Below are 27,963 nucleotides of genomic sequence, written 5' to 3'. Positions count from 1 at the left end.
GTTTGATTGTTGACGCCATTTAAATGCATTTTTGAAAACTCAAAGCGTTCCCTTCATGAAATAAATGTTCTTTCGGCCTACATCCCTTTAAACCCATATTGAAATACCTATTAGACTTGCATATAATCTAGATCCAAATTGGCAGTTTGTACTTTTCGATTTTAATCTTACAGATAAAATTTTCATCCTGGCTCATCATAAACGCCAATCAAAGCGCTATATAAAATTTCGCTCTCACGCGATGTGAATATATTTCCAAAACTAACTTCCGTTATGATTTATGTGTAAACCTTATACTAACGAAAAAGCTGAACTTGAAAGATTCAATAGAAGTGAGTGCTTTCTGTTGGCGTTAAAATCATCATTTCGTACGAAAAATTGCAGGAGACGACCTTTTAATTGTTCCCAGACATCCGATCCGCGATGAAAGGGTTTGATTTGTGCCTAATGCATAGCCATCGGTCGATAGCAGCTCTAGTACTTGCATACAATGGCACGCGTGCACACCAACACGGACTACCCGCACAATACTTTTTTTGAAAGAGAAATATTTGTTATTTTATTATTTACACAAATATATCAATTTCATACTATTTTTGTGAGCCTAAGCGGCTCATTATTAGAAATAGGTATAAAAATCCACTGAATGATTGGTAACCAAAGGGTTTGTGAATAAATAGGTATTCTGGGGATGTGTAGGTACCTTGAATAGTCTATGCTCGTTTTACTGTTTACATAGATTTTACGTTTATTTCTTCTATGTCTGTGGTTTTTCGTCTGACACTGACAGTTGCCTCGACAGTCCGAAATCCGATTCGATTATCAATCATACCATTATTAAATGTAATATACAAATTTTTAGGACGCCGAGACTTAAAAGCGAAAAGGAGTAAGCGATTTGAAGGTATGAAAAGAGCATTTTCAGGATATACTAGTTGATTCGCCGGGAATGTCAATTTGTTATCGAAACATCGGCAGAAGTGATATTTGTCTACACCCAAGTAACTTCACTGCTAACTAAGATGCAATGAAATGTATAAACTCATGCCTGTAGCGAGATAGCGAGTGTTTTTGCCTAGAATTTTCACTCATGAATTACATGAAATTATAGTAAGTTTAAACATAAAGAGTAAATCCACTCACGAGTAGACCAAGGCTATAAAACTTAAAAAGTTGAAGTTCGAGTAGGGTTATGATAAGCGGTGCTGCATAAGCCGTAGCTAGATAAATGCCGGTATGGAGTGTAGCTGTGCTCAGCAGGCCGTGAATTTTTAACCAAAATACCTCCAGAACGGTAGCCGAGCATGCTGACCATTACACTACGGAGGCGGACATTTACTTACATCTAAATCTTGTATTCTTAAAATTTCAACCTACCGACGGTTATGTAGATTGGGAGGACGGTATCTTTACTCGATCGTATGTCCTCGTGTATTGACTGCTTTATCCCGCATTCATAGTTTATTTCAATACGTCCCGTTAAAAATTATAGATACAGGTTTCTTCTTCTTCTTTTAGGACTAGGTCCTGTCGTTCTCGGGTCGCTCTGGGAGGTGGAAGGCCAGCTATCCTTCCATCGTTTAGGCGGTCTTCCTGGGGGTCTGATCCCGCCTATGCCGCTGTCCGCTGGCACCCTCACCACTCGCTCTTCTCACATGATCTCTCCAGAAACGTCTTCTTTCTCTTCCCCATCGCACAACATCTTCAACATCGCAGATTTTTCTTAGAGGTTTCACTGTACTTTTTTATAATAATGTGAAATTCGTTGTTACGATTTTTTTTCTAATGTCCGTATGCGGCCCTTGGGAAAATTTTAGGTCATCGATGCGGTGCAATTCGGATTGGCCAGGCCTGCTCTAGATAATATTGTCGATATGGTTTATTGCTAAAAATATGTAGCGCCATCTCTCAGGCGAATGTGCGGCTTTCAGGATGGCCTCCTCTTCCGGGGTGGAGGAAGTGGAGGGCGCGGAGGAGTGCCCGAGAGTCATGTCGGGCTCCTACCGGGAGATCCGGGAGCCGCCGCGAGAGCTGCGCGGGGTGCCGCAGCGCGAGGGGGACATGACGCACTTCGTGGCCGAGGACCTGGAGTACCGCATCCGCCTGGCCAGCCCCGTGGGCCGCCGCGACGCGCCCGCCGCGCTCCACCGCCACCCGCTGGCGCCGCAGCGCGCCCACGGCGACCTCGCAGGTCCGCACCCGTTCCCTACCCCCCCTACGCCGCCCCGCACACCTCCAGGAGACTGCCCTAGCTGTCCACCTCATCATCCCTGCCAGATATCTTGCAGTACTTCCCATTCCTCCGCACAACACATCATGCTTCAGCCATTCCTGCGCTGGAGTAGCCCGCATCTCCGCACCAAGAGTGCACAGTGCCTTCTCTGTACACCTCCAGCAGACTACCCTAACTGTCCATCTCATCATCCCTGCCAGATATCTTGCAGTACTTCCCATTCCTCCGCACAACACATCATGCTTCAGCCATTCCTGCGCTGGAGTAGCCCGCATCTCCCTGTACACCTCCAGCAGACTACCCTAACTGTCCATCTCATCATCCCTGCCAGATATCTTGCAGTACTTCCCATTCCTCCGCACAACACATCATGCTTCAGCCATTCCTGCGCTGGAGTAGCCCGCATCTCCGCACCAAGAGTGCACAGTGCCTTCTCTGTACACCTCCAGCAGACTACCCTATGGCTCTATAAAGCAGATACATTAGGTCTCATAACAGTTATCAATAAGAATGCTACCGATAGTCTTATATTAATTTACTAGCCAATAACACATGATGAGAATGATCCATTCCGCATTCGTAGTATATTTGAGTAGGTCCCTTTAACGCTTTGAGGACAGAACAAAAAATGTTTTACTAAACACATTTTTATTTCTAGAAATTATTTACAAATAAGTGTATACAGCAACTGAAAATTGTGCACACAGATTCATACATATTCATCCCTCAACAAAATTAAAAATACACATTGTGTGTCCGGTAGTTAGCAACAAAGACCATGTTTTATAAAGTATAAATAAAATCATTTATTAAAAGCATTGTTTATTATTATTATTTGATGAGATGTCAAAAAATAATATGAATTTTATCTAACTTAACATTGGCAAAAGTATTAAATTCTAAATGCAACGCCATTCTATAAAAAAATGAAGTGACGGTTAGTGTTCTGTCGGCAGTCCTGGAGGAGCTGGAGCGCGAGGCGCGGCGCGTGGCGGCCGCCGTGGACAGCCTCACCGAGCAGCTGGCCGGCGTGCTGCACTCCGTGTCCGCGCTCACCGCGGCCGGCGTGGCCGAGTACGGCGCCGCCGTGGCGCGCACCTGCGACGCGCTCGACCGCAACATCCGCGCCATGTACACCGTGCTGGCGCGCGGCGAGGAGGTACTGCGGCGCCCGCACGCTACCGCCTAGAGCACCCCACACCCTGCACACTACACACGCAGAGCACACCGCACAGTGCACACCACACACTGCACACCCAGAGCACACCACACACTGCACGCCACACACTACACACCCAGAGCACACAGCACAGTGCACACCACACACTGCACACCCAGAGCACACCGCACACTGCACACCACACACTACACACCCAGAACACACCGCACACTGCACACCACACACTGCACACCCAGAGCACCCCACACCCTGCACACTACACACGCAGAGCACACCGCACAGTGCACACCACACACTGCACACCCAGAGCACACCACACACTGCACACCACACACTACACACCCAGAGCACACCGCACACTGCACACCACACACTACACACCCAGAGCACCCCACACCCTGCACACTACACACGCAGAGCACACCGCACAGTGCACACCACACACTGCACACCCAGAGCACACCACACACTGCACGCCACACACTACACACCCAGAGTACACCGCACACTGCACACCACACACTACACACCCAGAACACACCGCACACTGCACACCACACACTGCACACCCAGAGCACCCCACACCCTGCACACTACACACGCAGAGCACACCGCACAGTGCACACCACACACTGCACACCCAGAGCACACCACACACTGCACGCCACACACTACACACCCAGAGTACACCGCACACTGCACACCACACACTACACACCCAGAGCACCCCACACCCTGCACACTACACACGCAGAGCACACCGCACAGTGCACACCACACACTGCACACCCAGAGCACACCACACACTGCACGCCACACACTACACACCCAGAGTACACCGCACACTGCACACCACACACTACACACCCAGAGCACCCCACACCCTGCACACTACACACGCAGAGCACACCGCACAGTGCACACCACACACTGCACACCCAGAGCACACCACACACTGCACGCCACACACTACACACCCAGAGTACACCGCACACTGCACACCACACACTACACACCCAGAACACACCGCACACTGCACACCACACACTGCACACCCAGAGCACCCCACACCCTGCACACTACACACGCAGAGCACACCGCACAGTGCACACCACACACTGCACACCCAGAGCACACCACACACTGCACGCCACACACTACACACCCAGAGCACACCGCACACTGCACACCACACACTACACACCCAGAACACACCGCACACTGCACACCACACACTACACACCCAGAACACACCGCACACTGCACACCCAGAGCACCCCACACCCTGCACACTACACACGCAGAGCACACCGCACAGTGCACACCACACACTGCACACCCAGAGTACACCGCACACTGCACACCCAGAGTACACCGCACACTGCACACCCAGAGTACACCGCACACTGCACACCACACACTACACACCCAGAACACACCGCACACTGCACACCACACACTGCACACCCAGAGCACCCCACACCCTGCACACTACACACGCAGAGCACACCGCACAGTGCACACCACACACTGCACACCCAGAGCACACCACACACTGCACACCACACACTACACACCCAGAGCACACCGCACACTGCACACCACACACTACACACCCAGAGCACCCCACACCCTGCACACTACACACGCAGAGCACACCGCACAGTGCACACCACACACTGCACACCCAGAGCACACCACACACTGCACGCCACACACTACACACCCAGAGTACACCGCACACTGCACACCACACACTACACACCCAGAACACACCGCACACTGCACACCACACACTGCACACCCAGAGCACCCCACACCCTGCACACTACACACGCAGAGCACACCGCACAGTGCACACCACACACTGCACACCCAGAGCACACCACACACTGCACGCCACACACTACACACCCAGAGTACACCGCACACTGCACACCACACACTACACACCCAGAACACACCGCACACTGCACACCACACACTGCACACCCAGAGCACCCCACACCCTGCACACTACACACGCAGAGCACACCGCACAGTGCACACCACACACTGCACACCCAGAGCACACCACACACTGCACGCCACACACTACACACCCAGAGCACACAGCACAGTGCACACCACACACTGCACACCCAGAGCACACCGCACACTGCACACCACACACTACACACCCAGAGCACCCCACACCCTGCACACTACACACGCAGAGCACACCGCACAGTGCACACCACACACTGCACACCCAGAGCACACCACACACTGCACGCCACACACTACACACCCAGAGTACACCGCACACTGCACACCACACACTACACACCCAGAACACACCGCACACTGCACACCACACACTGCACACCCAGAGCACCCCACACCCTGCACACTACACACGCAGAGCACACCGCACAGTGCACACCACACACTGCACACCCAGAGCACACCACACACTGCACGCCACACACTACACACCCAGAGCACACCGCACACTGCACGCCACACACTACACACTACGGCAGGCACATGAACACCGCATGCTGAGAACTCTTTATAACTCCCTGGTGCGAAGTAGACTCGAGAGTGGCTCCATTATTTGGGGGCCACACGAGCTTAAGTACTCTCTTATGGCAGAGAAAGTCCAAAAGAAGTTTCCGCGGTATCTCTACATGAGAAAGTATGGCTATTATCCTCGGCTCTACCCGACCCAAAGTTCCACACCATGAAAAAATCCCTCCAAGTTGAACCGAGGTTGGAAACTTGGAGCAATGTAAAAACACATACGGTTATGTCAGCCGCGTATGGGGCATGTTTTGTGAAAACACATCCGGTTAATGTATACAATTGAAATTATTTATTGATTCGGCATTCATACAATTAAATTATTACACTCTGTTACAAATAAAGGTCAAATCATGAATAATTTAGAAAATTTAGAAATACACAGAAATTTTAATTCAGATAAAACATTAATTGATAATATACTGTTTCAAAATACGTCACCATTATTATCAATGTTTCCTTTTACAAAAAATCTTGTTCCTTAACCCCCCTCCCTATATTTATTAACCTATATATACACCTAAATATATTTTTGTTTGTTAGTTTTAATTTGTACCAGAAGATGAAAACATCTGTCGTTTTCGAAACGAGTCGTAAATATAAATAAAACTCACTAATTTTTTTATTTTTTTTTGACATCTCATCAAAGATGAAGAAGAATATGGAAGTCTGGGCATTTACGGGGCTGACGACCGTCATAGGCTGGTTTAAGTGATCACTTTACACACGTGTGACATTCACCAATTCTACCCATTATTGACAACCACACTACTCAAATTCTTGGAAGTTCTATATATATGAACCAATTTAGAAACCTTGTTCATGAATCACTAGAACTTCACTAGAGACATCTATAATAATATGAAAATAACTCCTGTAATTGGAGATAATCCAGATTTTGTGAACAAGTATTTGGACACACTCAAAATGTTGTAAAACTCACTAAAGTATATTCAAGTGTTTAATTTGAATAAAAAATACAATTAAAATTTTTTATAGTTTATAATGGATATATTAATTTAAATAAAATTTAAATTGAACACTACACGGCTGACCTGGTTTCCGCTTGCAGGTGTCTAGAGCGATGGCGCCGGTCGCGGCGCACGCGGCGCGCCTGGCCACCATCCGCAGGCTGCTCCTCATCCTAGAGTCCGCGCTGTGAGCCCCCCGGGCCGGGGGCCACGGAAGCGGGACCTGCTAATATATCACAGACGCCCTGCCAACCTCAGAGCTGCCAAGTGACCACGGGAAAAGCGGTCATACATAATAATAATAAAAACTTTATCCGAACCTAATGGTGCATAAGGCACTGCGTCATATAAACGCAGTGTTATCTCGATCGTTTACGCATGAAGGAAAGGTGATCAGCCCTCCGCTTCAGGTACCAGTCCAGGGTGATATTGAATAAATATAACAGTGAAAAAATCACTTATATTTATTTTACCCCCCTTGGGAATCGAACCCGGGACCTACAGAACGGTAGCCGAGCGTGCTGACCATTACGCTACGGAGGCGGACAAACATACCCAACGCCAATTGTTTCCACCCGACGTGAACACGCTCAAGTATTCAAATACTTGATCATGTATTATTAACACACTATCTGCGGGAAGGGTAATTTTACCTTTTCACTCGACTCATCGTAAATTGCGTGTAAGCTGTTTTTACGCATGACTTTTGCGGCATCTTCTGATCTCATATCGATGTATACAGTATGGTTAAATGTTATCTCTTCTTTTCAGAGATGTTTATCTCTATTATGGGCGCGAATCCGCCCGCAGATAGTGTGTTAATAATAATAATAATTTGGATAGCGCCAGCGGGGAAGAGATCAAAGGCGCATGAAAATATTCCACATGTCATTAGCGCCAACAAAAGAATTTTGCCTGCGATAACTGAAGGAAGATAACGGCGCTTCTATTCACCCCTGCGCTTTGCAAGTCACAACAACATTTCAGATAATAATAATTTGGATAATTTAATAGCGCCATTTTCGTAAAATACCACCTCAAGGGCGCTCATAAAGACATAGAAAATAATAATAATAGAATGGTAATGATAAACAAAAAATAGATGGATTGAAACGTCGTCAATCGGTCTCGGGCCGTCGAGTCTGGAGCGGGGCAAAGATGAGCCGACAAATAAATACGCCTTCCTCTTGATCCCACGGGCTGGAGAATGGCCAAGGTCTTGGGCAGGACGCCTTCCAATTATTACTCGATTCAAACCCTTATCCGCACCCCAATGGTGCATAGGGCACTGCATTATATAAACAGTGTTATCTTGATCGTTTACGCATGAAGGAAAGGTGATCAGCCCTCTGCTTCAGGTACCAGTCCAGGGTGATATTGAATAAATATAACTGTGAAAAAATCACTTGTATTTATTTGACCCCCCCTGGGTATCGAACCCGGCACCTCCAGAACGGTAGCCGAGTGTGCTGAGGCGGCGGAGTATTATTTCTAATTAATAAAATTCTAAATATTTCAACATCCCTGATCCGTTTTGGCTATGACTACTTATAGTACAAAAAAAAAAAATAAAGCCTCTTGGGATCTACCCAAGCTCCTTTGCCTAGCCGTCAAAATATTTAGAATTTTGCCAAGTAGATAGTCGGCTGTCCAAACTCAAAACTCAGTTAGGGACATTGTATGTAGGTTTTTTTGCATTTTTCGACTAAGTAGACTCTGCTTAGTCCAAAAATGCAAAAAAAACGTACTACAAAAAAAATGTGCCTTACTGTGTTTTTAGTTTGGACAGCCGTAGTGTTTTAGTATTATTTTTTGACATCTCATCAAAGATGAAGAAGAACATGGAAGTCTGGGCATTTACGGGGCTGACGACCGTCATAGGCTGGTTTATGTGGTCACTTTACACACGTGTAACATTCACCAATTCTACCCATTATTGACAACCACACTACTCAAATTCTCGGAAGTTCTATATATATGAACCAATTTAGAAACCTTGTTCTTGAATCACTAGAACTTCACTAGAGACATCTATTGGTGAGATGTAAAGAAGCTCTTTATTAAGCAGAAACTCTTTAAGACTAACTAACTAACCATCACGCCGCTTCCCCGCAGGGGTAGGCAGAGAGAATAGAGCGCCACACCACTCTGTCCTTGCAAACATTCTTCGCCTCTTCCACGTTCACGCATCTCCTCATACATACCCGCCGATTGTTACGACTCCTAACCTGACCACTTTCAAGTATTTGGCATACCTGATCGTGCCATGTTTTTCTCGGTCTTCCTCTGCTTCTTTTCCCGCTAACATTCGCCTCATAAATTTGTTTTACCGTTCTTTCCTCACTCATTCGTTCTACATGTCCAAACCATCTCAACACACATATTGACAACCACACTGCTCAAATTCTCGGAAGTTCTATATGTATGAACCAATTTAGAAAGCTTGTTCTTGAATCACTAGAACTTCACTAGAGACATCTATTGGTGAGATGTAAAGAAGCTCTTTATTAAGCAGAAACTCTTATAGTGTTTTAGTATTAATCAGTCTTGATGAAGAAGTGGTTAGCTTGGAAACCGGTAGACATTATAATAAAATATTTAAAGTGATTTTGAAACAAAGTTACTTTTTAATTATATTATATCTTTCATTCGCTTTCTCTGTTACTGGTTATGCGAAATGTCGCTTGTTAAAGGAGTAATTTGATCATATTTTTGGCTCCTCATGCGAATTGTCCGCCTCTGTAGTGTAATGGTCAGCACGCTCGGCTACCGTTCTGGAGGTCCCGGGTTCGATTCCCAGGGGGGTCAAATAAATATAAGTGATTTTTTCACTGTAATATTTATTCAATATTACCCTGGACTGGTACCTGAAGCTGAGGGCCGATCACCTTTCCTTCGTGTGTAAACGATCAAGATAACACTGTGTTCATATGAAGCAGTGCCCTATGTACCATTGGGGTGCAGATAAGGGTTTTATTATTATTATTATGCGAATTACTCGTTATACGAAGTTTCACTGTATTAATTTATTATTAGATTAAAACCAATATTTTTAGCTTTTCCATTGCAATATTGGTTTTAATCTAATTTTTCAATATTTTTAATAATAATTTTTTATTATAATAATTTTTATTATATAATTATTTTTATTATTTTATTATTATTTTATTTTATTTTTATTATTTTTATTATTATTTTATTATTATATTATTATTATTTTATTTTATTATTATTTTATTATTATTGTTATTTTATTATTTTTATTATTTTATTATTATTATTATTTTTTTATATAATAATTTTTTAACAATAATTCAATATTTTTAGCTTTCCCATTCCAATATTGGTTTTAATCTAATAATAAATTAAAAATGCAATTCCATCACCAAGTGTCAGTGGATAATATAAATCTTTCACTGTATTGTTTATTGTATTTATGTGTATGATGAAAAATAAATAATATTAGCGTTACGTATTTATGAAAAAAAATATACAAAAATAAAATAAAAAAATAATAAAAACATTTTATTTTTTTCATTCTACTATTTATTTTGCCCCTATGATTTACATAAAGAAATAAAAATAAGCTTGAACAATGGAAATACCCAAATTAATTATTAAACATACCGTAGTCGCACAGGAGGAAGCGACCGACTAACTATACGTAAAATGCTCAGGAGGGCCATTTAAGTCACTTTTGCTCGGCCACAAAATAAACACCAATGCAGTTAGTCATTTTTACCAAGTCAATATATTATACTTCCAAGTTTAAAACCCTTTGGGATATTTTCAGGGCAATATTAAACTAGTAAGATGTAAAATAGTCAATGATCACGTTTTTGTAAAAAATTCACTCGGTCACATTCTCCTGTATGACTACGATAATTCATATATATTTATATATATATATATATATATAAAGCCCTTTCTCCACGGCTGGGATGTATAGCCACGCTGAACGATGCCGGTGTATTCTAACCTTTAAATCTCCTCCGTTACATAACAATTATGATTGAAAATCGCTCGGACACAATTTGGCACATATCCATGCAGCGTGTGAGAGAATAGCCTATTGGATGGTTGGCCTCCAGGGGTGCCAGGCGGGCGGGGGCGCTGCGCCTAGAAGACGCGGTCCTGGTAGCCCGTGTCGGGCACGGGGCCGGGCTTGGGGGGCGCGGGCGGGGCGCCCAGCGGATGCACCTGGCGCAGGTGCGCCGGGCGCCGCGGCGGGGCCAGGAACTCAAACATGCCTGCAACACAACGCCTATGTTACACTCCGCAATGTGCCGCCAGTACTTGGGCGACTTTTCAACTAGGTAATATGCATATGATAAGTGATTGCTGCGAGTAATGAACTAGGTAACATGCGGGTATTGAGTGATTGGTGCGAGTAATGAACTAGGTAACATGCAGATGATGAGTGATTGGTGAGAGTAAGGAACTAGTAAGTGAGGTATTTTTTTTACGAAAATGGCGCTATATAAGTTATCCAATTTTATTATTATTATTATTAACTAGGTAACATGCGGGTAATGAGTGATTAGTGCGAGTAATGAACTAGGTAACATGCGGGTAATGAGTGATTAGTGCGAGTAATGAACTAGGTAACATGCGGGTAATGAGTGATTAGTGCGAGTAATGAACTAGGTAACATGCGGGTAATGAGTGATTAGTGCAAGTAATGAACTGGTGAACATGCAGATGTGTGCGAGTAATGAGCTAGTAAACGCGCGGGTGATGAGTGACCAGTGTGAGTAATAAACTAGGTAACATGCGGGTGATGAGTGATTAGTTATTTATCGTAACTGCAGACAGTTGGTAGAATTCCATTTCAAATTTTTGGATAATATATCCAAAATTAAACAAGGTTATCGGATTGAATTCTACTTTTATTTACATATACATGATAATATGTGATGCATTTCCCCTTATTAAGACAATATCAAGTGTTTGATAATGTCTTTATAAAAGGAATTGCGTCACATTTCATTATAAATATGTAAATAAAAGTAGAATTTAATCCAATAACCGTGTTTAATTGTATATATATATTACCCAAAATACAAAAGTGATATTTCGCTCACTCCTTTCAAGAACGTCATAAATCAAAAAACTTGATTTATCAGGAGAACGTTTTTAAAGTTGAAAAATATAATACAATTTATTAAAAATAAATATCAAGCCACTTATTGAACTTTTTACTGTGCAACAGATCTTTTAGGTTAAACCTGAAGGTTTTTTCTCCATTTAAAAAATAACTAGTTTATTTAAAAAAAAAAATGAAACGATACCTTTTCTTCAAAATGCAAAAACAACTCTTTCTGCCCTGTAGCGGGTAAATATTAAGTTAAAAATAAACCGCTTTTGCTGGGATATAGTACATTTTCTTGGCATTTCGAATACATGCACAACTGAAAATTGGCAATTTTTGATTTATGACGTTCTCGAAAGGAGTGAGCGATATGTATGCGAGTGATGAGCTAGTGAATGTGCAGGTGATGAGTGACCAGTGTGAGTAATATAGTAACATGTGTGAGTGATGAGCTAGTGAACATGCAGGTGATGAGTGACCAGTGTGAGTAATATAGTAACACGTGTGAGTGATGAGCTAGTGAACATGCAGGTGATGAGTGACCAGTGTGAGTAATATAGTAACATGTGTGAGTGATGAGCTAGTGAACATGCAGGTGATGAGTGACCAGTGTGAGTAATATAGTAACACGTGTGAGTGATGAGCTAGTGAACATGCAGGTGATGAGTGACCAGTGTGAGTAATATAGTAACATGTGTGAGTGATGAGCTAGTGAACATGCAGGTGATGAGTGACCAGTGTGAGTAATATAGTAACACGTGTGAGTGATGAGCTAGTGAACATGCAGGTGATGAGTGACCAGTGTGAGTAATATAGTAACACGTGTGAGTGATGAGCTAGTGAACATGCAGGTGATGAGTGACCAGTGTGAGTAATATAGTAACATGTGCGAGTGATGAGCTAGTGAACATGCAGGTGATGAGTGACCAGTGTGAGTAATATAGTAACACGTGTGAGTGATGAGCTAGTGAACATGCAGGTGATGAGTGACCAGTGTGAGTAATATAGTAACACGTGTGAGTGATGAGCTAGTGAACATGCAGGTGATGAGTGACCAGTGTGAGTAATATAGTAACACGTGTGAGTGATGAGCTAGTGAACATGCAGGTGATGAGTGACCAGTGTGAGTAATATAGTAACATGTGCGAGTGATGAGCTAGTGAACATGCAGGTGATGAGTGACCAGTGTGAGTAATATAGTAACACGTGTGAGTGATGAGCTAGTGAACATGCAGGTGATGAGTGACCAGTGTGAGTAATATAGTAACACGTGTGAGTGATGAGCTAGTGAACATGCAGGTGATGAGTGACCAGTGTGAGTAATATAGTAACACGTGTGAGTGATGAGCTAGTGAACATGCAGGTGATGAGTGACCGGTGTGAGTAATGAAGTAGCGAGTGATGAGCGGGTAACATGTGCGAGTGATGAGCGGGTAACACGTGCGAGTGATGAGCTGGTGAACGTGCAGAGGGTGCAAGCGGCGGGGAACTGACTCTGGGTGTGCTGGGCGAGCATGGTGCCGAGGTCGCAGGGCATGGGGTCGGTCCAGAAGAAGTCGTGGTTGAGCGCCGTGTCGCTGTCGTAGCGCTTGGCCGGGTCCAGCTGCAGCAGCTTGTCCAGCAGGTCGCAGCCGTACGGGTCCTTCACGTACGGCTTCAGGCGCTCCTTCACCTGCAAACAGTCCACATTCAAACCTCCGTCTAAGGATACTTCTTAGCCCTTTCAGGACAACTGGTTACTGCAGCTAACCACAAATTTGAAATAAATTATAATTTATATTTGAAGCACTAACTTTGTGATTTTCCATTTTATAATTAAAATGTAACTTTGTTTTAACATCACTATAAATATTTTCTTATAACTTAATTATAATGTCTACCGGATTCCAAGCTAACCGCTTCTTTATCAAGACTGATTAATACTATATTAATCAGTACTACTATAATACTATATTAATCAGATAATTAATACTAAGACATAGAAAGGAGAGTGAATGCTGGGAACAAAGTGAATGGCGCACTGAAATCAGTTATAGCAAATAAAAACCTATCAGCGGAAGCTAAACTGGCAGTGCACAACGGAGTCCTGGTTCCAACTCTAATGTATGGAAGTGAAACATGGTGTTGGAAAACGAAGGATGAAAGTAAACTGAATGCAGTCGAAATGCGATCTCTCAGAAGATTGTGCGACAAAACGATGTATGATAGATGTGCGAATAGTGAAATAAGGAAGGAATGCAAAGCTGAGATAAGCATTATAGATAAAATTAAGAAAGGTGTGTTGAGATGGTTTGGACATGTAGAACGAATGAGTGAGGAAAGAACGGTAAAACAAATTTATGAGGCGAATGTTAGTGGGAAAAGAAGCAGAGGAAGACCTAAAAACATGGCACGATCAGGTATGCCAAATACTTGAAAGTGGTCAGGTTAGGAGTCGTAACAATCGGCGGGGAGATGCATCTTAGAATGTTTGCAAGGACAGAGTGGTGTGGCGCTCTATTCTCTCTGCCTACCCCTGCGGGGAAGCAGCGTGATGGTTAGTTAGTTAGTTAGTTATTAATACTATATGAATGTATTAATCAGTCTTGATAAAGAAGCGGTTAGCTTCGAAACCGGTAGACATTATAATTAAGTTATAATAAAATATTTATAGTGATTTTAAAACAAAGTTACATTTTAATTATGCATTTTGATGATTTAGTCCGTTACGTTCGGCTATGTTGCATGTACATATATTAGTGTAATGGTCAGCGCGCTTGGCTACTGTACTGGAGGTCCCGGGTTCGATTCCCAGGGGGTGTTAAATAAATATAAGTAATTTTTTCACTCTCATATTTATTCAATAATACCATGGACTGGTATTGGAAGCGGAGGGCTGATCACCTTTCCTGCATGTGTTAGCCATCAAGTTAACACTGCGTTTATATGATGCAGTGCCCTATGCACCATTGGGGTGCGGACAAGGGTTTGAATGGAAAGATTTCCAAGTATGAAGACATTGTTGTCGGGCGGTTGTTGGCGTTGTTCGCTCCCCACTGCGGTATGGCAGTGTGCCTCGAACCCCATCTATCTGAGGGTGAAGAGAAGTATGCAGGGAGTAAGGTAAGTACCTTCCTCTTCTGGCCCTTGGGCAGCTCCATCTTGGCGTAGAGGTGCAGCAGCTCCACGCCGGGCCACACGTCGGGCGTGCAGCTGCCGCACAGCTGCGAGATGAGCACCAGCTGCTGCTGCTCCGTGGAGCCCTGCATGATGGGCGAGCGCGTCCACAGCTCGGCCATGATGCAGCCCGCGCCCCACAGGTCCACGGGCGGGCCGTAGTTGCGCTCGCCCAGCAGCAGCTCGGGCGGGCGGTACCACAGCGTCACCACGCGGTTCGTGTAGCGGTTGGCGGCGTCCGCGCGCGGCACGCTGAAGGCGCGCGCCAGCCCGAAGTCGGCCAGCTTCAGCACGCCGTGCTTGGTGATGAGCACGTTGGCCGCCTTCATGTCGCGGTGCAGGATCTTGTTGCTGTGGATGTAGTACAGCCCGTTGAGCAGCTGCTGCATCACCTTCTTGATCTCGCCCAGGTTGAACTTCACGTTCACGTTGGACAGCAGCCCGGCGAGGTCGTGCTCGCAGAAGTCGAACACCAGGTAGAACGTGGAGCGGAACTTGTTGTGCGCCGTGGCGCGCGTGCGGCAGATCTCCAGCAGGTTCACCACGTTCTCGTGCTTCAGCAGCTGCAGGATGCGGATCTCGCGCAGCGCCGTGATCGGGAAGCCCTCCTTCTCGTTGTCCATCAGCACCTTCTTCATGGCCACGAACTTCTTGCCGCACTTCTTCTCGCGCGCCTTGAACACCTCCCCGAACGTGCCCTGCCCGATCTTGGCCACCTTCTCGTACTTGGACGACTCGTCGCAGAACGGGAAGTCGAAGTCCTCGATGTACTTCTCCTTGTCGCGCAGCGACATGGTGGTGCTCGAGGCGGCCGGCCCGGACGCCTGCGCCTCGGGCCCCGGCAGAGGCATCTCGCGCGCGCCGCGCCCCGCTGCTCGAGCCTCAATGGCGCCGCATCACCGGACGCCGTCGGACACGATAGACCACTCGCTTAGTAATAGACTGATAGACGCGGGACCGGGACACTTCTCGTCGCTCGCCGAAAATGTCAAAACACACAAAGAAATTATTCCACAGATGAAAAAAAAACAGTTCTCTAAAACGTTCTTTAATATTTTAAGGCTGCTAAACTATTTTATTATATGGCCAGGTTCTTTAAAGTAGGTACTTACTCGTGTGGACTATGTTGCCCTTTGCCCTCGTTCGGCTACAATATGAGAAATACTTCAGTCACGACTTAATATTGTAACCCTTTAGCTAGCAGGACTTTTCGGGTGAATTTAAATACCGCGATTTACACATAAATAAATCAAAATCCGTTCGATAATTTGTAACACTCCTTGCCATTGTTGAAACAAATCTGTTTCGGTGCGGCAAAATATATCTCGGAGTTTCTACATGTATGCAACGTTATATCTACTAACAAGTATGTGCTGCTCATATAGTGTCCATCTTTCTTTTACGACTTAAATGACGACATCCCGTATTGAAACGAATGGAATAGAGTGTGAGTTTTTTTTTTTAATTCAAAACATGTAACATCAAAGTCATATATATAATATTCCCGATGAGTACTTTCTATTTCTCATTTTTGCAATATATGTATTAATTTATTACACATCTTTGAATAACCCTGACACGTAAAAACGTATATATTTGAAGAATATTTTTTTTTTAACATCTCATCAAAGATGAAGAAGAATATGGAAGTCTGGGCATTTACGGGGCTGACGACCGTCAAAGGCTGGTGTAAGTGATCACTTTACACACGTGTAACATTCACCAATAGTGATTCAAGAACAAGGTTTCTAAATTGGTTCATATATGTAGAACTTCCAAGATTTTGAGTAGTGTGGTTGTCAATAATGGGTAAAATTGGTACTTAAACCAGCCTATGACGGTCGTCAGCCCCGTAAATGCCCAGACTTCCATATTCTTCTTCATCTTTGATGAGATGTTAAAAACAATATGAAATTCCCGTAATTGGATATAAGATCCAAGATATCCAGATTTTGTGAACAAGTATTTGGACACACTAAAAATGTTGTATTTGAAGAATATCGCAGCTTACTTTTCGCGGAAACAAAAACGATGCATTGTACTTTTTCTCAAATTATTTTTTGACATCTCAACATAGATGAAGAAGATATAGATATCTGTGCATTTACGGGGCTTACGACCGTCATGGGTCGGTTTATGTGATCACTTCCCACACGTGTATCATTCACCAATTCTACCCATGATTGACAACCACACTACTCAAATTCTTGGAACTATACATATATATATTTTGTTCAAATTCGAAATAAAGTTCTTTAATTACAAGAGACATCTATGGTGAGATGAAAGAAGCTTTTTTGTTGAGCAGAAACTCTCAGATTCCATGAGAAACGCTAGAAAATATGCTTTTCGTTTTATTATTTTAGCTTATAATTTGACCAGTTAATTTATTTACAACTGACTGAGTCCAAATACTTGTTCACAAATCTGGATTATCTCCAATTAAAGGAGTTATTTTATGCCCAGACTTCCATATTCTTATTCATCTATGTTGAGATGTCAACAAAAATAAAATGAAAAATAGCTCCTATAATTGGAGATATTCCAAATTTGTGAACAAGTATTTGGACACACTCAAAATGTTGTAAATACTTATTTATTTTTACAAATATATCGCTCTTTCAAGAACGTCATAAATAAAAAAACACGATTTTTCAGGAGAACGTTTTTAAAGTTTAAAAATATAATACAATGTATTAAAAATAAATATCAAGACACTTATTGAACTTTTTACCGTGCAACAGATCTTTTTAGGTAAAACCTGAAGGTTCTTTCTCTATTTGAAAAATATTTAGTATGTTTCAAAGAATAATTAAACAATACCTTTTCTTCAAAATGCAAAAACAACACTTTCTGCCCTGTAGCGGGTAAATAGTAAGTTAAAAATATGCCTCTTTTGCTGGGATATAATACATTTTCCGGGCATTCCGAAAACATGCACGAGTGAAAATTGACGATTTTGATTTATGACGTTCTTGAAAGGAGTGAGCGATATGATGAAACAAGTAAACATGAAGAAACCCGTCCGTTCACCCTTAAACTAACTAACTAACTAACCATCACGCCGCTTCCCCGCAGGGGTAGGCAGAGAGAATAGAGCGCCACACCACTCTGTCCTTGCAAACATTCTTCGCCTCTTCCACGTTCATGCATCTCCTCATACATACCCGCCGATTGTTACGACTCCTAACCTGACCACTTTCAAGTATTTGGCATACCTGATCGTGCCATGTTTTTCTCGGTCTTCCTCTGCTTCTTTTCCCGCTAACATTCGCCTCATAAATTTGTTTTACCGTTCTTTCCTCACTCATTCGTTCTACATGTCCAAACCATCTCAACACACCTTTCTTAATTTTATCGAATAATGCTTATCTCAGCTTTGCATTCCTTCCTTATTTCACTATTCGCACATCTATCATACATCGTTTTGTTACACATTCTTCTGAGAGATCGCATTTCGACTGCATTCAGTCTACTTTCATCCTTCTTTTGCCAACTCCATGTTTCACTTCCATACATTAGAGTTGGAACCAGGACTCCGTTGTGCACTGCCAGTTTAGCTTCCGCTGATAGGTTTTTATTTGCTATAACTGATTTCAGTGCACCGTTCACTTTGTTCCCAGCATTCACTCTCCTTTCTATATCTTTATCAATCTTTCCATCCCTAGAAAACATACTACCCAAATACACCCTTGGATTTTGTAAACCATAAGTATTTGGACACACTCAAAATGTTGTACTATTTCAATCCGTTCACCCTTGGATTTTGTAAACCATAAGTATTTGGACACACTCAAAATGTTGTACTATTTATTGTCTAAGTATTTTTGTAATATAATTAATTGTAAGATACAGTAGGATGCTCAAACTATCACGGGTTGGGAGAGGCACAGCTGTGTCCCTCAGGATGGGGACAGGTGTAGCAGTTGCAGTGACCCGGGGGACCTTCCCGAGGGATGTAAGGCAGGGTACAAATGGCCACAGACTGCTTCTCAAGATGCCCAACCTCCTTACTAATAGTGATAGCGACTCCAGCCTCACACAACTGTACCACGCTGTATCTCTGCGGCGTCCAAAACCGACTGCGGACTCACCCAAACTAGATGGCAGCATTCGCTACAGAAGGATGCTCAAACCATGGGTCGGGAGAGGCACACTTGTGTTCCTCAGGATGGGAACAGGTGTAACATATTTATTGTAACTGCTGACGGTTGGTAGAATTCCATTTTAAATTGTTGATTCCCATCAAGAACGTCATAAATAAAAAATTGTCAATTTTCAGTTGTGCATATTTTCGGAATGCCCAGAAAATGTAGTATTTCCCAGCAAAAGAGGCATATTTTTAACTTAATATTTACCCGCTGCAGGACAGAGAGTGTTGGTTTCTTCTTCTTCTTGATATTTATTTTTAGTACATTGTTTTATATTTTTAAACTTTAAAAACGTTCTAAAAAATCAAGTTTTTTTATTTATAATGTTCTTGAAAGGAGCGAGCGATATCCCAAATTAAACAGGGTTATTGGATTGAATTCTACTTTTATCTACGTATATCGCTCACTCCTTTCAAGAACGTCATAAATAAAAAAACTTGATTATTCAGGAGAACGTTTTTAAAGTTTGAAAATATAACACAATGTATTAAAAATAAATATCAAGCCACTTATTGAACTTTTTACTGTGCAACAGATCTTTTTAGGTAAAACCTGAAGGTTTTTTCTCTATTTGAAAAATATTAAGTATATTTAAAAAAAATAATTAAACAATACCTTTTCTTCAAAATGCAAAACAACACTTTCTGCCCTGTAGCGGGTAAATATTAAGTTTAAAATCTGCCTCTTTTGCTGGGATATAGTACATTTTCTGGGCGTTCCGAAAACATGTACAACTGAAAATTGACAATTTTTGATTTATGACGTTCTTGAAAGGAGTGAGCGATATGTGTAGTGTTTGATAATGTCATAATAAGACAAAACGCACACACTCAAATATTATCATACCATAGTCATACAGGAGAAAGTGACCAAGTGCATTTTTTCAAAAACGTGATTATTGACTATTTGATGTCTTACTAGCTTAATATTGCCCAGAAAAAAATCCAAAGGGTTTTAAACTTGGAAGTATAGTATATTGACTTGTAAAAATGACTAACCCTCTTCTAGTTATTTTCCCAGTTAATTCCATAGAAAAGACATCTTTTTTTCTACAGAATTATGAAAACAATGTTAGTTGTTTATTATAACTGCAGACAGTTGGTAGAATTCCATTCCTTGAGTGTTTGTTTAATAAGAGGAAACGCGTCACATATTAACATATACATAAATAAATGTAGAATTCAATCCAATAAACCTTTCTTTAATTTTGGATATGTTAGCTGTATTCATACCTGATTTTTTTCGCCATAATAGTTGCTTTTAGGACGAAACTGATGTACTTTTTCGTTAGCGGGTTCCCTCCCTGTCTCGGATTAAATAATTTTGGCACAGGGTTAGCGCAATGGTGCGGAAAAAAGACGCGGATCACGTACGCTCGTATGTGTAGGGCAGTTTAATGGCCTTCCTGAACATTCTACGCTTTGTTAGTTGGTGGTCACTTCTAATGCACGACTATGGTATATCTCTCACTCCTTTCAAGAACGTCATTAAAAAACTTGTTTTTTTCAGGAGAATGTTTTTAAAGTTTAAAAATAAATATCAAGCCACTTATTGAACTTTTTACTGTGCAACAGATCTTTTTAGGTAAAACCTGAAGGTTTTTTCTCCATTTGAAAAATATTTAATAAATTTAAAAAAAATAATTAGACAATCCTTTTCTTCAAAATGCCAAAACAACACTTTCTGCCCTGTAGCGGGTAAATATTAAGTTAAAAATATGCCCCTTTTGCTGGGATAATAGTACATTTTCTGGGCATTCTGAAAACATACACAACTGAAAATTGACGATTTTTGATTTATGACTTTCTTGAAAGGAGTGAGCGATATATGTAAATAAAAGTAGAATTTAATCCGATAACCTTGTTTAATTTAGGATATATTACCCAACAGGTGTGACGGTTCTAATGTGCAAAGACAAATAGCCGCAAGTGAGTTTAAAGTTAACTTAAAATTATGCTTTTTGCCAACACATGTATCAAATTAATACGTATTATTTTTGACATCTCATCAAAGATGAAGAAGAATATGCAAGTCTGGGCATTTACGGGGCTGACGACCATCATAGGAATGGTTTAAGTTATCACTTTACACGCGTGTAACATTCACCAATTCTACCCATTATTGACAACCACACTACTCAAATTCTTGGAAGTTCTGTATATATGAATCAATTTAGAAACCTTGTACTTGAATCACTAGAACTTCACTAGAGACACCTATTGGTGAGATGTAAAGAAGCTTTTTACTAAGCAGAAACTCTAATATTAGTATGTGAGGTCCGAATCCTTCCAAGAATTTGAGTATGTAGTGTGGTTGTCAATAATGGGTAGAATTGGTGAATGTTACACGTGTGTAAAGTGATCACTTAAACCAGTCTATGACCCGTAAATGCCCAGACTTCCATATTCTTCTTCATCTTTGATGAGATGTCAAAAATAATATGAAAATAACTCCTGTAATTGGAGATAATCCAGATTTTGTGAACAAGTATCTGGACACACTCAAAATGTTGTAAATTAATACAAGTTAGCGGCTATTTGGATAGTGAATATCTCGGTGAAGGAAAGAGATGGAGCAAAGTCTGTGATTGTATATGATAGAGGTTGGTATAAGAATGCTTCGGGCCGTGTTACGGCCAGTTGTCGGGGATAGGTGGGGGGGGGGAGACAATGAAAGATGGCGTCGGGTTTAGAGATGGTTTATTGCGGCTACTCGCTCTCCTGGGTGCGCAGGCGCGCGGCGCCGTTGGTGACGCGGATGGACAGCTGCTGCGCCCGCGACACGATCAGCTTGCGCTTCTTGGAGGAGACGCCGTGCGCGATCTCCGCGCAGTAGCGCCGGTTCTGCATCATCAGGATCTCCAGCTCCTTCACATTGTGCACGAGGACCTGCCCACGGGACACCACGTTACCATCAGTTTTTCATATATTATTTTGAGAAATAACAATACCTGTTCCACGAGCCTGAAGGGGTATTATTTTACCTCTGTTTATTTATATTCATATTTATTTTATTATATGTATTCATACTTGTCCGCCTCCGTAGTGTAATGGTCAGCACGCTCGGCTACCGTTCTGGAGGACCCAGGTTCGATTCCCAGGGGGGGTAAGAATAAATATGAGTGATTTTTTCACTGTAATATTTATTCAATATTACCCTGGACTGGTATCCGGAGCGGAGGGCTGATCACCTTTCCTTGTATAAACGATCAAGATAACACTGCGTTTATATGACGCAGTGCCCTATGCACCATTGGGGTGCGGACAAGGTTTTTTTTATTTATTATTATATTCATACTTAAATTATGTTCATTTTAATTTTTTTATTATGTTCATATTTATTTTACCACTGATTTATATTTAATTAGCCAACACAACATTCATTCATTTTCATTCAAACCCTCATCCGCACCCCTATGGTGCATAGGGCGCTGCATCATATAAACGCAGTGTTATCTTGATTGTTTATGCATGAAAGAAAGGTGATCAGCCCTCCGCTTCAGTGTTTCGATGCATTCCACATCATTTTTTGAAAATGATGCGAAATGCATCAAAACACGTGTCACAGTAGATTTCAAGAAATAGTGGTATTTACTTAGTAATTTTTTAAATTAAAAATGGATAGATTTTACCACAAAGTGACTGCCGTATCAATTAATGAAGTTATCTTGATCGTTAGTTAACACACGAAGGAAAGGTGATCAGCCCTCCGCTTCAGGCACCAGTCCAGGGTGATACTGAATAAATATTACAGTGAAAAAATCACATATTTATTTTACCCCCCTGGGAATCGAGCCCGGGACCTCCAGTAAGGTAGCCGAGCGTGCTGACCATTATACTACGGAGGCGGACTCCCCCCTCCCAAATTTATTTTACTTTATAATATTTATATTATACATATCCTAGTCATACAGGAGAAAGTGACCAAGTGCATTTGTTTACAAGAACATGATCGTTGACTATTTGATATCTTACTAGCTTAATATTGCCCTGAAAATATCCCAAAGGATTTTAAACTCGGAAGTATAATATATTGACTTGGTAGAAATGACTAACTGCATTGATGTTTATTTTGTTGCCAAGCAAAAGTGACTTAAATGGCCCTCCTGAACATTTTACGTTTTGTTAGTTGGTCACATTCTCTTATTTTACCTCTGATTTATATTTAGTTAGCCGACATGACAACTCGTCCGCCTCCGTAGTGTAATGGTCAGCACGTTCGGCTACCGTTCTGTAGGTCCCGGGTTCCATTCCCAAGGGGGGTAAAATAAATATACGTGATTTTTTCACTGTAATATTTATTCAATATCATCCTGGACTGATACCTAGAGCGGAGGGCTGATAACCTTTCCATCATTTGTAAAATGATCAAGATAACACTGCGTTTATATGACGCAGTGCCCTATGCACCATTGGGGTGCGGATAAGGGTTTTATTATTATTATTAGCCAACATAACAACTAGAGGTGAAACAAGTGTAGATTCACCGCAGTTAGCTCCGGGAGAAGGACGGGAGGTTGCCAGACGTGGAGCGGTGGCAGCTAGTGGAGGGATGGGAGGTTACCTTGCGGAAGCCGTTGGGCAGCATGTGCTTGGTCTTCCTGTTGGAGGCGGACAGACATAACGACTAGAGGTGAAACAAGTGTAGATTCACCGCAGTTAGCTCCGGGAGAAGGACGGGAGGTTGCCAGACGTGGAGCGGTGGCAGCTAGTGGAGGGATGGGAGGTTACCTTGCGGAAGCCGTTGGGCAGCATGTGCTTGGTCTTCCTGTTGGAGGCGGACAGACATAACGACTAGAGGTGAAACAAGTGTAGATTCACAGCAGTTAGCTCCGGGAGAAGGACGGGAGGTTGCCAGACGTGGAGCGGTGGCAGCTAGTGGAGGGATGGGAGGTTACCTTGCGGAAGCCGTTGGGCAGCATGTGCTTGGTCTTCCTGTTGGAGGCGGACAGACATAACGACTAGAGGTGAAACAAGTGTAGATTCACCGCAGTTAGCTCCGGGAGAAGGACGGGAGGTTGCCAGACGTGGAGCGGTGGCAGCTAGTGGAGGGATGGGAGGTTACCTTGCGGAAGCCGTTGGGCAGCATGTGCTTGGTCTTCCTGTTGGAGGCGGACAGACATAACGACTAGAGGTGAAACAAGTGTAGATTCACCGCAGTTAGCTCCGGGAGAAGGACGGGAGGTTGCCAGACGTGGAGCGGTGGCAGCTAGTGGAGGGATGGGAGGTTACCTTGCGGAAGCCGTTGGGCAGCATGTGCTTGGTCTTCCTGTTGGAGGCGGACAGACATAACGACTAGAGGTGAAACAAGTGTAGATTCACCGCAGTTAGCTCCGGGAGAAGGACGGGAGGTTGCCAGACGTGGAGCGGTGGCAGCTAGTGGAGGGATGGGAGGTTACCTTGCGGAAGCCGTTGGGCAGCATGTGCTTGGTCTTCCTGTTGGAGGCGGACAGACATAACGACTAGAGGTGAAACAAGTGTAGATTCACCGCAGTTAGCTCCGGGAGAAGGACGGGAGGTTGCCAGACGTGGAGCGGTGGCAGCTAGTGGAGGGATGGGAGGTTACCTTGCGGAAGCCGTTGGGCAGCATGTGCTTGGTCTTCTTGTTGGAGCCGTAGCCGATGTTGGGCATCAGGAACTGGCCCTTGAAGCGCCTCCTCACCCTGTTGTCAATACCTGCCGACAAGTTCCACACAAATGTAACATACCAATACGGGTCAAATCTCATTGTAGCGAATACCGAATTAACGAAATTTCCAGTATAACGAATCTGCATTTCATCTACCATATCAAATGTACTGAACCAAAATACAATGTAGCCAAGCCGTCCTCAGAATAACCAACCTTTTTTTCATAACTTTAAAATGATGTTACAATTCATTTCAAAACATTGAGAAGTCCAAAAGAAAATTTCCGATTGTTTTTATCAAAAATTAAAAACCTATTTTAACTTTAAATTCACTTTTCTTTCATTGCTAATAAATTTCTTTTTACCAACAAAGTCTCGCAGTTTGGAAATCATAGTTTGATTTGCGTCGTGTCCTGTAGTAGGTAGGTGCCTATGTTGTATTGATCACCGGCCGGAAGATCGGGTGTGGTGTAACGGTAATAACTAATTTTAATTTTCACATAAGAGTAAGTATAATATAGCGATAAAATTAATTTAAAATGTAATACTACGTCCAGCGTTGCGAATTTTCATTATGGCGAAATATTTTTTTGGTCCCGTGAAGTTCGTAATACCAGGATTTGACCTGCACAAGTGTTTCTGCTCAATAAGCAGCTTCTTTTCATCTCACCAATAGATGTCTCTAGTGAAGTTCTAGCGATTGATATGAGATTAAATTTGTTCCCATTTGAAATTTCACCGAAATTATAAATTAAAAAAAAAACAAATCAGAGTAGATATTCTTCAAGTCCCCATCCGCACCCCAATGGTGCATAGGGTACTGCACCATATAAACACACTGTCATCTTGATTGTTGACACATGGAGGAAAGGTTATCAGCCCTCCTCTTCAGGTTGGTACCTAATAAATAATAGCCAAATAATGTTCACTTTGTCCACCTCCGTAGCGCAGTGGTCAGCGCGTTTGGCTGCCGTGCTGGAGGTCCCGGGTTCGATTCCCAGGGGGGTCAAAATAAATATGACCGATTTTCACTTTCTAATTTATTTAATATCACCCTGGACTGGTACAAGAAGCGCAGGGCTGATCACTTTGCATTGTCAACGATCAAGATAACACTGCGTTTATATGATGCAGTGCCCTATTCACCACTGGGTGCGGATGAGGGTTTGAAGAATGAAGATTCCAACACAGATGGCGGTTGTGAACTCACACATCGCTCACTCCTTTCAACAACGTCATATATCAAAAATCGTCAATTTGCAGTTGTGCATGTTTTCGGAATGCCCAGAAAATGTACTATATCCCAGCAAAAGCGGCATATTTTTAACTTAATATCTACCCGCTACAGGGCAGAAAGTGTTGTTTTTGCATTTTGAAGAAAAGGCATTGTTTAATAATTTTTTTAAATGTACTAAATATTTTTCAAATGGAGAAAAAACCTTCAGGTTTTACCTAAAAAGATCTGTTGCAAAGTAAAAAGTTCTATAAGTGGCTTGATATTTATTTTTAATACGTTGTATTATATTTTTAAACTTTAAAAAATGTCAAATGCAGTCGAAATGCGATCCCTCAGACGAATGTGTGGCAAAACGATGTTTGATAGATGTTCGAATGATGAAATAAGGAAAGAATGCAAGGCTGAGATAAGCATTATCGATAAAATTAAGAAAGGTGTGTTGAGATGGTTTGGACATGTGGAGCGTACGAGTGAAGAAAGAACGGTTAAACAAATTTATGGGGCGAATGTAGTTGGAAAAAGAAGCAGAGGACGACCGGGGAAAACATGGCACAATCAGGTATGTCAAATACTTGAAAGCGGCCGGGTCAGGAGTCGTAATAATCGTCGGGTATGTATGAGGAGATGCATGAATGTAGAAGAGGCAAAGAATGTTTGCAAAGACAGAGTGGTGTGGCGTTCGATTCTCTCTGCCTACCCCTGCGGGAAGCGGCGTGATAGTTAGTTAGTGAAAAACGTTCTCCTGAAAAATCAAGTTTGATATATGACATGGTTGAAGTGAGTGACATATTGTGCTCGGAGTTTGATCAATATATCTAGGAGTTCCAAAACCTGGAGTAGTGTGGTTGTGAATAGAAGTGCCAGCTTAGACAGAAGCCCTGTAAATACCCACACATCCATATTCTTCTTCATACATATTGTCAACCGACATCCAAATTATTTTTCTTTTTAAATTACCTGATTTACTGATGCGATTCGTTACTTTTTATAGTAAAATAAAGAACCAGATAAAGCTATTTCGATTTTCAATTCAATTTAAAGCGGTTTCAAAATTAATAAATCGACAATTACGGTTTCAAAAACTGATCTAGCGCCGACTAGAAGTCGAAACGTTTTTTGACATTTCAAGTCACGTGAGAATTGTGCAAATGTCGTGTTCGCTACCTCATAAAAATATTATCCTCAGTTCAAATTACACTAGGAAGGATCCATTGGAATGTATTAAGGTAAAATCATCGGTAGCGATACACAAATCGAGCGCATAACCTCAAAAACTCATATCTAACAAAGTGTCAAAAACGCGTGTATTTGAAATAAAAGCACAAAAATTTGTGTCGATTCACACGATCAAAGTTTCGACATCGTTGTGGATAAGAATCTGGTATTATTAAAGAGAAATAAACGTCATATAGGCGTTCCAAAGGTGATCAACAACGTGCGGATTTTAGTATTTTATATGTCATTTCCCCACCTTTCGGTTTACGCCAATTCCTCTTGAGCTTGTCATATCTGTCGGACTGGTGACGAATAAACTTTTTCGTCCTCTTCTTGACGATTTTGGGCCTATACACTGGTCGGATGGCCATGTTGCAGCCTTATTTTACTCTAGTGTGGTGTGAAACGGACCACGCGGCGAAAGGACCGCTGGAAAAGGAAGGCAAAGATTTGACACAAAATGGCGCCGGAAATAGAAGTAGCTGTTTTCGAATGTTTACAGCCTATTGAAATGGTGTTCGCAAAAGAAACGAGT

At 42.5% G+C, this 27,963-nt stretch overlaps 3 protein-coding genes across 4 annotated transcripts; 1 reads left to right on the top strand and 2 right to left on the bottom strand.

Annotated features, from left to right (window-relative positions):
- Positions 1–775: 775 nt before the first annotated feature.
- On the top strand, positions 776–8,522 carry LOC148303633 (BLOC-1-related complex subunit 6-like). Of its 2 annotated transcripts, XM_088269632.1 has the most exons (5): positions 776–904; positions 1,519–1,729; positions 1,932–2,191; positions 3,190–3,392; positions 7,051–8,522. In XM_088269632.1, the coding sequence occupies exons 3-5, from the start codon at positions 1,933–1,935 to the stop codon at positions 7,138–7,140; spliced, it is 552 nt and encodes a 183-aa protein (XP_088125758.1). In that variant the 5' UTR covers positions 776–904; positions 1,519–1,729; position 1,932; the 3' UTR covers positions 7,141–8,522. The 2 variants fall into 2 exon arrangements, with proteins under 2 accessions (XP_088125758.1, XP_088125760.1); XM_088269634.1 differs by lacking the exon at positions 1,519–1,729.
- Positions 8,523–10,472: 1,950 nt separating this feature from the next.
- Positions 10,473–16,196, bottom strand: LOC148303632 (cyclin-dependent kinase 9-like). Its single transcript, XM_088269638.1, has 3 exons — positions 15,152–16,196; positions 13,536–13,713; positions 10,473–11,199 (listed from the first exon to the last, which is right to left on the bottom strand). Exons 1-3 carry the CDS (start codon positions 16,046–16,048, stop codon positions 11,069–11,071), a joined length of 1,206 nt encoding a protein of 401 aa, XP_088125764.1. The 5' UTR covers positions 16,049–16,196; the 3' UTR covers positions 10,473–11,068.
- A 5,834-nt stretch (positions 16,197–22,030) lies between these two features.
- LOC148303631 (large ribosomal subunit protein eL32) lies at positions 22,031–27,866 on the bottom strand. The gene is made up of 3 exons (XM_088269639.1): positions 27,685–27,866; positions 24,914–25,023; positions 22,031–22,236 (listed from the first exon to the last, which is right to left on the bottom strand). The coding sequence occupies exons 1-3, from the start codon at positions 27,797–27,799 to the stop codon at positions 22,057–22,059; spliced, it is 405 nt and encodes a 134-aa protein (XP_088125765.1). The 5' UTR covers positions 27,800–27,866; the 3' UTR covers positions 22,031–22,056.
- Positions 27,867–27,963: the final 97 nt, after the last annotated feature.

This window comes from Brachycentrus maculatus, unplaced genomic scaffold (genome assembly GCF_059751285.1).
Source record: "Brachycentrus maculatus isolate JH-2025_06_01 unplaced genomic scaffold, ASM5975128v1 h1tg000359l, whole genome shotgun sequence".
NCBI lineage: Eukaryota > Metazoa > Arthropoda > Insecta > Trichoptera > Brachycentridae > Brachycentrus > Brachycentrus maculatus.
This window is presented reverse-complemented; position numbering and strand designations above follow the sequence as displayed.